Genomic DNA, 10,361 nt, shown 5'->3' on the forward strand with positions numbered 1-10,361 from the left:
GTTTCCTTGGTGTGTATGCCCAGAAGTGGTATTGCTGGGTCATATGGCAGTTCTATTTCCAATTTTTTAAGGAATCTCCACACTGTTCTCCATATTGGCTGTACTAGTTTGCATTCCCACCAACAGTGTAAGAGGTTCCAGAGGAGAGAATAAAGGATCCTACTGTGATTTAGGTCAGAGAGTGTTTTGCCTATGTTCTCCTCTAGGAGTTTTATAGTTTCTGGTCTTACATTTAGATCTTTAATCCATTTTGAGTTTATTTTTGTGTATGGTGTTAGAAAGTGTTCTAGTTTCATTCTTTTACAAGTGGTTGACCAGTTTTCCCAGCACCACTTGTTAAAGACGTTGTCTTTTTTCCATTGTATATTCTCACCTCCTTTGTCGAAGATAAGGTGTCCATTTCTGGAAATTTATCTAAAGAAAGGAATCAGAGATGGGAACAGAAGTATTATTTACAATAGCAAAAAATGGTCATAATGTGAAATTAAATATTTATATCTAATATGCAAAATGGTATGTTCAGTAAAAATAATGCTATAAAATAATGTTAAATGACTTGGAAATGTTAAGAAGACAATTAAAGCCATATGTAAAGAAAGAAACCATTTTGTGGCAAACTTTCCATAGCATAAAATGTACCATTTTGATCATTTTAAGTGCATATTTCTGTGGCATTAAGTACATTCACAGTATTATTGCAACCATCACTATCATCTATCTTCAGAACTTTCTTCATCTAGAAAAACAAACTCAAATGACCCTTAAGTAACTTCTCATTCCCTCATCCCTCCAGTCCCTGGAAATCACTATATTACTTTCTGTCTCCATGAATTTTACTATTCTAGGTACCTTATGAGCTTCCCAGATGGCTCAGTGGTGAAGAATTCACCTGCCAATGTAGAATACATGGGCTCAATCCTGGGTCAGAAAGACCCGGTGGAGGAGGAAATGGCCACCCACTCCAGTGTTCTTTCTTGGGCAATCCTATGCATAGAGGAGCCTGGCGGGCTACAGTCCAGGGAGCTGCAGAAGAATTGGACACAACTTAGCAACCAAACAACAAGGGGCCTTATTTCAGTGGAATCACACAGTGTTCTTTGGTGAGGAATCTGTTTCACTTACCATAATGTCTTCAAGGTTCATCCACACCATAGTGTGTGTCTGGATTTCCTTCCTTTTGTAGCTGAATAGTATGCCATTGGATGGATGTATCACATTTTGTTTACCCATTTATAGACATTTGGTTTGCTTCCACCTTTTGGCTATTGTAAATTATGCTACTGTAAGCATGGGTGTACAAATAACTATTTCAATCCCTGCTTTCAACTCTTTTGGGTATACACCTAGAAGGACTTCCCAGGGGGCGCTAGTGGTGAAGAGCCCACCTGCTAGTGCAGGAGAGATAGAGACTCCAGTTTCATCCCCGGGTCAGGAAGATTCCCTGGAGGAGGGCGTGGCAACCCACTCCAGTATTCTTGCCTGGAGAATCCCATGGACAGAGGAGCCTGGTAGGCTATAGTCCATGGGGTTGCAAAGAGTCAAACACAACTGAAGTGACTTAGCACACACACATACACCCAGAAATGGACTTGCTGGATCATATGGCAACTCTACTTTTAATTTTTTGAGGAACCACTATAGTGTTTTCCACAGCTACTATACCATTTTTATTTACTACTGGCAGTGCAGAAGGGTTCCAATTTCTCTATATCCTCAGTAACACTTGTCATTTCCCGTGTTTTTTTTTTTTTTTTTTTTTAATATCCCACAACATTTATTATAAAGGTGCTATACAGGGAAACCCTGATCTTCATGATGGGCTTATCGGTAGGATTTCTGGTAGCGGGCAGGGGCACCAGGACCTCCAAACTTTTTGGATTAGCAGCGACGGGGATCGGCTACCAGCAGAGTCCGGTCGTACTGGATGAGGATGTCTTTGATCTCCTTCTTGGAAGCCTCATCCACGTATTTCTGGTAATAGGCCACCAAGGCTTTGGAGATGGACTGGCGGATGGCGTAAATCTGGGCTACGTGACTACCACCCTTCACTCGGACGCGGATGTCCACGCCAGCAAATCGCTCCTTGCCCAGGAGCAGAACAGGTTCCAGTAACTTGTATTGCAGCGTGCGCGGTTCGATCATCTCCAGGGGTCGTCCGTTCACCTTGTTGAGGCCGTTACCTCGTTTGCAGTGCGCCACGGCGGTGGCCGTCTTCTTGCGTCTGAAGACTTGCACTGACTGCAGAGGGCCCTTGGACGGCATGGCTGCAGAGGCTGAAAAGAGATCCTCACTTCGCGGCGCCGCAACCGGAAAAAGCTCCCGTTTTTTTAATAATAGTCACTCTGATGGTTGTGACATGTTATTTCATTGTGGTTTTGATTTGCATTTCCCTAATGATTAAATGATATTGAACATCTTTTCATGCACTAATTGGAAAGAAACAATTTTTATAAAAGAAATAAACTTCTATATAAAAATCTATTACATAGGGGAGGAAAAAAGAAAATATAAACATCAAAATATTTTCAGTGTGCTGAAATACTATCCAGCAAATCTTGACTCCCTTCCCCAGTATCACCATGGGAGGATATACTTCCCTACCCTAGAGTTGGACTTCTTGTACCTTGTTTTGGCCACCAGTGGAACATGGATGGAAGTAGCAGTGTACCAGGTCTGAACTCAGGTCTTAGAAATATCACATGTTCTGGCTCATCCTCTGCACAGACATTCTCCAGGTAACCACTGAGCCTGAGCCAAAATGACAACTGTGGAGTAGTCTCATAGCCTGAAACAGCTGCTGGAACTGACCCATGGAATTGTGATCAAAATTAATTGTTGTAATGCCAGTGAGATGTTTGAGGTCATTTGTTACACTGAAAAGGCTAACTGGTACACAGAGGTCGTCTCTGAATAGTTAGAGTGACTGACTTTTTCCCTTTATTTGTATTTTTAAAGTATTTTCCAAATTTTCTATAATTATTTATTAATGACTAAAAAAATAACCTGGAATATTTCATACCAAATTATTAACTGTGGTTATTATTGTTACTAACCACACAGTTTTAAATGGTTTTACTTAAATTCTGAGTTTGTTTTACAATGAACATTTTAGGGGAAAAAAAACACACACATCTTTTTTCCCTAAAACAATGGCCATTCAAAAATCCCAAAAAGAGCTTCCAGGAGTTAGTAGTAAAGCCAAGTAGGAAAGGATTAAACATTGTTCCTTATTGGTTATCTGGGCTGGGAGTAGGGAGGGGGAATGACTACATATGGGCACTGGGATGTTTTAGGAACTTTAGAAACGCTCTAAAATTGGATTGCAGTTACATTTGTACAACTCTGTAAATATGCTAAAGTCACTGAATTATATACTTTAAAAGAGTGAAATTTAAATAATTATATATAACCTGAATGTGTTAAAAATTCTTTCCTACATGACAATTTAAAGCAATAATCTTTAGCATCAAGAACTAGAACCACAGATAACTCTCCCAACAAAACAATGCAAACTGTAACAACATTAAAGAATAAATATACAAATTCTCACTAAAGAAGTAAAATAATAAAAAGGCAAATTTGAGTGAGAATATGAAGCAGAGAGTCTTTGAAAAAAAAAAAAAAAATGTTCCTAAATTTAACAGGAGCATTTTACTTTCAGTGAGCAAATTGTGATTTTCCAATTATATTTTATCATATACAAGGGTCAGGATTCAGGGCAGAAGGGTAGCAATGGGATCAATCCTTGTTCTTGGAAGCCAGCAAAACTTGAGGATAGGAGGATAGGATAGGAGACAAAAGTTCAGTAGCACCCAACTTATTAACAACAATTGCAATATGACAAGTAACTTTCCCTTTCCCCATATCCATGGGCTAACTTGTCGGCTGCTAGTTGAAACTCAAAGAATATAAATGTGTACATTGGGTCCCTTGTAGGAACTTGGGCTATAATCAAATACTCCATGGTCACTTCAGCGGGAAACTTTTGTGACTTGAAATGATTTACAAATTATGTAAACTAGTTTCAAGTACAGTAAAAGCCCTGTGTCCCGGCCCAAAAGTACTAAATCAGCCTCTCTGTCTGGAAGTCATCTGCTTGTCAAACCTAGAAGGCTAACATCTAGCTCTTGCAACATGAAAGTTGTCATGACAACTGAGGGGAAAGTTTTGGTCAACAGATTATAATCCAAAACTATTTTTTAAAAAAATCAAGCCTTTGAGCAGCTTCTCTAAGCAAATGGGATTTAAATGATACACACCCAAAAAGCACAATGTTTCACAGGTATAAAACCTGGGGGTCACGAGGCAAGAAACAACTAAATAGTGGAGTAAGTGGACAAAGCAGGAAGTACAGCTGCCCAAGCACCTCCTTATCTCTGGCATCTTGAACATAAGGTGTCCAAGTCATGTCTGTTGGCTTGATCTGATTGGGCTCCAAATCCTTATTTCATGCCGCAAAGAAGAATGAACTTGTCTCGTTTGAGCTAAAACCAGACACCAAAAGAGCACAGATTTCCAGAAATCCCAGAACTTGAAATGATTAAGCTGTTATTGCTACATTTCCTCAACTACCTTAGATATAGCATTTAATTTGAGCTCAGTTCAAGGGAAAACTGCTTTTGCAAAAATTAAATTCAATTAAGAAGAAATGGAAAGGAAAATATTAAAAAATAAGTATAGTTTTGGGGGAAATGCTTTCTCTGTGTGTAATGAGAATTTGCTTATTTTTCTGTGCACTATCTATTCTCTCCTCATCTGACGACTGCCTCTGATTTCTCATCTCCCATTCTCAGTTGTGTGGTTCAGGGGAACTGATTCCGTTCTGTTTCTGGAAGGTAATGTGTGTAGGGTTGGTCAAATCAGAAACTTTACCCTCTCCTGGCCATAATGATTGATTCAGGTTTGCACACATGACCTGCTCAGAACTGACAGAGTCGACTCTGGACCATTCACTGAAGGAACTGAAAGAGTCTTTATAACATCTTCAAGTCCCATTGGGTTGTAGGGCACTGTGGCTGACTGCAAATACCATTCCCCTGACTGAAAGCCTTGTTTTAAGGCCCTGGTTCCTACAACCTGTGTGACCTTGGACAAATCACTAAACTTTCTTCAGTCTCATTCTACTCATCAAAAATTCCTTGAGGGTTTCTGTGAAGATTTTATAAAGGATGTATATGTGAAGGCATGCTATAAATTGTAAAGTCTTACAGAAATGTAAGACCTTGCCTTTTGCTTTCCTAGCAATCAAAACTGGAGTAAGCAGGTAGAGATGTTTGGGCCTGTTCAATGCACTGGAAAACAAAGAACATTACCCAAGAAGAAGAAAATATGAAGCCTCAGAATATCAGAGCCAAAAAAAGACCTCGGAGGATATCTGGTCCAACCCCTTCATTTCACAGATGAGGAAACTTGCTCTATCTCCCCTTGAAAGGGAGGAAATGAGATAAGACTAACTATTGCAACCATTCAGCTAGGGTCCCCACATTAAATTAAAGCAATCAGATAATAAACTGTGGCCTCTAAGCCAGAACCAAGCCTGTGTTTGAATAATATGATTATCTTCTCCCCGTTGTAAACAGCCTCACCTCCAGGGAAATGACAACTACAGGAAAAAAAAAAAAACATTTACCAAAGAGTTCACCTCCTCCACACAGCTCAATCCTTTGAGTTTTAAGATAGGAGGAAAAGAATTTTGCAGTTGGAAAAATTGCTAACCCATGTGTCTGAAATGCTTAACAAATCACAGTGGGGACTTTATTTAATAATTTTTTTTTCATTTTCCCTGTTGGTGAGAACCACTCCTGCCAAGAAATTATTTGCCAAATGGTGACTTCATTTATGATGCCGGCAATGTGATGTTTAACAGCTGACATTTGACTACTTTAAAAAAAATCATCCGTTAGCCTATATAGCAACAGAAATGTTATAAAAATTTAGAGGTACACGTGTAATGTTCAGTAATTTTGTATGGATAAGAAGCTATGGAAGAAATCATATCTGGTCAATATTTTTAAATATTATAATAATAAAAACACCCAGTATTTTATGTAAACTAAATAATCCCGAGTAACTCCAAGTGGTAGGTACACTTTTCATCATCTAGAGGTTTGAAGTGAGGCACAGAGAGGTTGAATAACTTTGGCAAAGTCACTTAGCCAGTGAACAGAATAACCGGCATTTGAACCTTGGCATCTTGGCTGTATAGGCTGACTGCTTAACTACGCTGCTAGACTAACCTGATGGTAACCCTTTGCATAGAATGCCTTATATGTTTTTAAATAACTTGCCTAAAATAAGTTAAAGCATCTAACCGAATTTACCTTTCTAAAGCACTGTTTCAATCACATGATCAAGAGAAAGCAGAGTGACATGAGTGAGGATGCAAGCTTTGGAGCCAGGTTCAATTGAACTCGAGGGTAGTGACTGGCATACTTGTTATGCCTCGGGTAAGTTCCTGAACCTCTCTGTGCCTCAGTTTCTTCATCTGGAAAGTAGGAATGGTATTACTTAAATCTTGGAGTGGTGCTGGTGTTATATGAGATGGTTTATGTAAAGTACATATCCCAGTATCTGGCAAGTAGAATGTCCTCAAGAATCATCACTCATTATCATTACTAAAATCAGTATCATTATGACCCTGGGTATCAGATGCCACTTCAGCTCTGCTTCAGTTTCTCCTACCTATTTCTTGTTCTAGCACACTCACCTTTGAGGCCCCGCACCCCAGTCCTGCACAGGCTGCAACCTGCTTCTCCTGTCTGCTGCCTCCCAGGGCCTCACCTTAAATCCAGCTGTGCCCCTGTCACCCTCTGCTCTAGGACATCCCTGCTGACAGTGCATGAGACCCTGAGGAAACTGCTTGACACCGGAGCATATACAACCCAGAAGTGCTAGCAGGGAGCCCTCCCAGGCAAACTTTGACCCTTTCTTCTCTCTTGTCAAGGATGCATTTGTTTACTAGGGGTACCATAACAAAGCGCCATAGACTGAGTGGCTTGAAGAGCAGAAATTTATTGTTGCAAAGTTCTGGAGGCCAGAAGTTCAAGATCCAAGTGTCAGCAGGATTGGTTTCTTCTGGACCTCTCTCCTTGGCTTGTAGAGAGCCATCTTCTCCCTGTGTCCTCACATGCTCTTTCTCCTCTGTTCATATCCGTCCCTGGTGACTCTATGTTTCCAAATTTTCCTCATCTTAAAAGGACAACAGTCAGATCAGAGTAGGACCCACCCTAACAGTCTCAGTTTAGCTTAATCACTTCTATAGGGACTTCCTTGGTAGTCCATTGGTTAAAAATCCATCTTCCATCAGGCCTGTGGGGCACATGGGTTCGATCCCTGGTTGGGGACCTAGGATCCCACATGCTGCAGGGCAACTGAGTCCACATGCCACAACTGCAGAGAAGCCTACACGCTACAACAAAAGATCCAACACAGTCAAAAATAAACAATTTGTTCTTAAATCACTTCTTTAAAGACCTTATCTCCAAACACAGTCACAATCTGAAACACTGGTAGTTAGGATTTCAGTGTATAAATCTGGGGGGACACAATTCAGCCCAAAACAGAGAGTCCTGAGATGCATTTTATTAGGCTCTTCAGAAGATCCTATGAGATAAAGCAGCTAGTTGACCATAGTGGTGGCCAATTTGAAGTATACCCTTCTTCTTGCTTTGTGTCTCCACCCTTTTTGGGATTACACCCATCAATGAAGTCCTAATGTTTACGCCTTGGCCTCAGGTTCATCTCTCTGGGGAAGCTGACTTAAGTTACCTGGTAGAAACTGTGGATGTTGTCCCATCAGAGGGCCAATGAAACTGGTCCCATGTGGCCCCAGCATTCCTTTCAGACCTCCCTGTCCAGCCAGCCCGGGGCTCAGTATGATCAAGCCACCATGGATTATTCATTCTCACTTGTCTTCTCCAGGACATGAGTCCTCATCTTCAAATGACAGGGCTAGGTCCTTTTACTCCCTTTTGAGTTCTATAAGAAAGCTGTTTTACCTTCCTTTGAATGACCTTTATCACCCTCCTGAAATGAGTTATTATCTCCATATAATTTTAAAATAAATACATATTCTGGGCTTAATTAGGAAGACTAAAATGCTCTCTTTTTTTTTGCATAAAAACGAGAGAGAAAAATCACAGTTCTTCAGAAAGTATCTAAATTAGTGCTTGAGAATTACATAGGAAAAGTTAACAGATGTACAGCTAGCCAATCCCAAATTTTAATTAAAACCCATCTTTTATTGGTCAAAACATTACTAGTATGACAGCCAAGTCAGAAGAAAGAGCTAGATTAAGGCACACACGCTCACACACACATACACAAACACATACTTAGCATTCTGTTATTTTATACTATGTAGAAGCAGCAGGATGTGGAGACAAATGGATTTTTCATGTATTTCTCTTGGCATTATGGCCATATTTAATGTAGCATCCAGTAAAGTCGAAATTTTAATTAAGTTTATGATCTGACCATCTGTATTTGTTTGGAATTTCTGCCTCTTCAAAGCAAAAATGTGAACCTGGCGTTAGACCTGGAAATATCTCAGGCTGCAACCAAATGCATTATCAACAAACTGAGAATGTGTGGTCTGAAATAAAAAATAAGATTAGAAGAAGGGGAGCCCAGTATCAACATATCACAAAATAACTGGATGTTAATCATCCTGTCATTAGTTTATTCTGACAGGCTTCAGGAAAGATAAAAGGGAAATTTTGTAGTTTTTCAATGAAAAATGAGTCTTAGCATCAATAAACTACCAAAGAATCAATGGGATATACTTATTTGTTTTTATAAGTTTGGATACTACTTTTCTTTTAATCTTCACTTCTTGCATTTTATAACCGGATAAAATCTAGGTCCAAATGATTTAGTTAGTCTTTTAGGCTCCAAGGACTTCCCAGGTGGCACTAGATAAAGAATCCACCTGCCAGTGCAGGAGACACAAGAGACCTGGGTTCAATCCCTGGGTAGGGAAGATCCCTGGAGTATAAAATGGCGACCAACTCCAGTATTCTTGCTGGAAAATTCCAGGACTGAGGAGTCTGGCAGCCTATAGTACAAGGAGTCCCAAGAGTTGGACGTGACTAAGCACCAACCTTCCTTCTTAGGCTCCAAACTCACTAATGTACACCAAATAAAAGGTATTTGTATGTACTCGGGAGTCATAACAAAACATTTTTGTAAAATCTTCTGTAGTGCAGATAAAACATAGACCTGCAGTCTCTTGCCTGCCCTTTGTGGGATGAATGGAGCTCTCTCTAGCTTACCTCTTCACTCTCTGTGAGGTGTTCATTAAGTCAATTAAAAGTATGAGTCCAGTTTGAAACGGCAAGTCTGGGTAAAAATCCTGAAACAGCATTGCCCACCTTCCTACTGAAATTCATATGAAGACCCAGGAAACAAAAATTTACAATACTGAAAACAAGGACAGTCAACCAACTGCCAGAATATTGTAGGTCTTCCCAGTTCTTACCTCTTGAAAATGAGATTGCCTATTTAGGTAGAGATGCATTTATCCTTTCACCACCATCTTGCCCTACAAATGCAAGTCAGTTCAAGCAGAAAAGGAGGAGCTCTGTCCTATTGTAGGACTGCTGCTTTTTGAGGCAATCAGAGCCCTGTCTCTCCCGCCAACCTTCCCATTTCCAAACGAACTCTTCCAAACTTGTCCACTGGATACATTCCTTAATTTGCTCAACAGTTGTTCATTGCAAGCCTATGATGTGCTATGTGAGGCACTGTTCTAGAAGCTGGGGATAGAGGAGTGAACAAAAAAAAAAGGTACACTCTTCTGAAGTTTCCATCGAGCAACACTCATGTCAGTTTTATGTCCGTTTAGAGACTGACACTCAGAAAACAATTCCGCAGGAGGAGAGAGAGAGAGAAGGGAGTGACAGTGCGCCCTGGGAGGTGTGGCCCCAGTGAAGAAGTGCTATAGGGGAAACACAGAAATTTCAAGCTCTTCTTGTGTCCCATCCATTCAGAGTGATGAAGACTTGGAAAGTGGATCCAATGAAGTCCAGCAAAGCAGAAAGGAGCCTTCTAGACAACATTAGAGGTGAACCTGTTCTCCGTTGGGTGGGATATGTGCTATGGAGATAAAGCGGGATGAGGAGACAGGAATGCAGGGACAGGACGGGGTGGAAGTGGGGACAGGGTGGTCAGGGAAAGCCTCCCTGAGGAGGTGACATGTGAGCAGAGCCCTGAAGGAAGTGAGGAGGTGAGTCGTGCAGGTGTTAAAAAGAGCAGTCCCAGCCTGTGTGTGAGCATCAGCCTCCACCTCCAGGTCCTAGAGTGACTCCTGTTGTGTTCTTCCAGTTTAGTCAAGGCCCAGTTGTTTCGGTCAATAGCATCTC

The 10,361-nt window shown here is 40.7% G+C and overlaps 1 protein-coding gene across 1 annotated transcript; it reads right to left on the reverse strand.

Annotated features, from left to right (window-relative positions):
* Positions 1–1,761: 1,761 nt before the first annotated feature.
* On the reverse strand, positions 1,762–2,311 carry LOC136170627 (small ribosomal subunit protein uS9-like). Its single transcript, XM_065938984.1, has one exon. The coding sequence runs from the start codon at positions 2,260–2,262 to the stop codon at positions 1,879–1,881; it is 384 nt and encodes a 127-aa protein (XP_065795056.1). The 5' UTR covers positions 2,263–2,311; the 3' UTR covers positions 1,762–1,878.
* Between the last annotated feature and the right edge of the window lie 8,050 nt (positions 2,312–10,361).

The sequence above is a fragment of the Muntiacus reevesi genome, chromosome 6 (genome assembly GCF_963930625.1).
Source record: "Muntiacus reevesi chromosome 6, mMunRee1.1, whole genome shotgun sequence".
Taxonomy (NCBI): Eukaryota; Metazoa; Chordata; class Mammalia; order Artiodactyla; family Cervidae; genus Muntiacus; species Muntiacus reevesi.

Excerpts from the sequence above, each read along its gene's own strand:
- LOC136170627 (XM_065938984.1), bottom strand. The coding sequence starts at position 2,262 with ATGCCGTCCAAGGGCCCTCTGCAGTCAGTGCAAGTCTTCAGACGCAAG.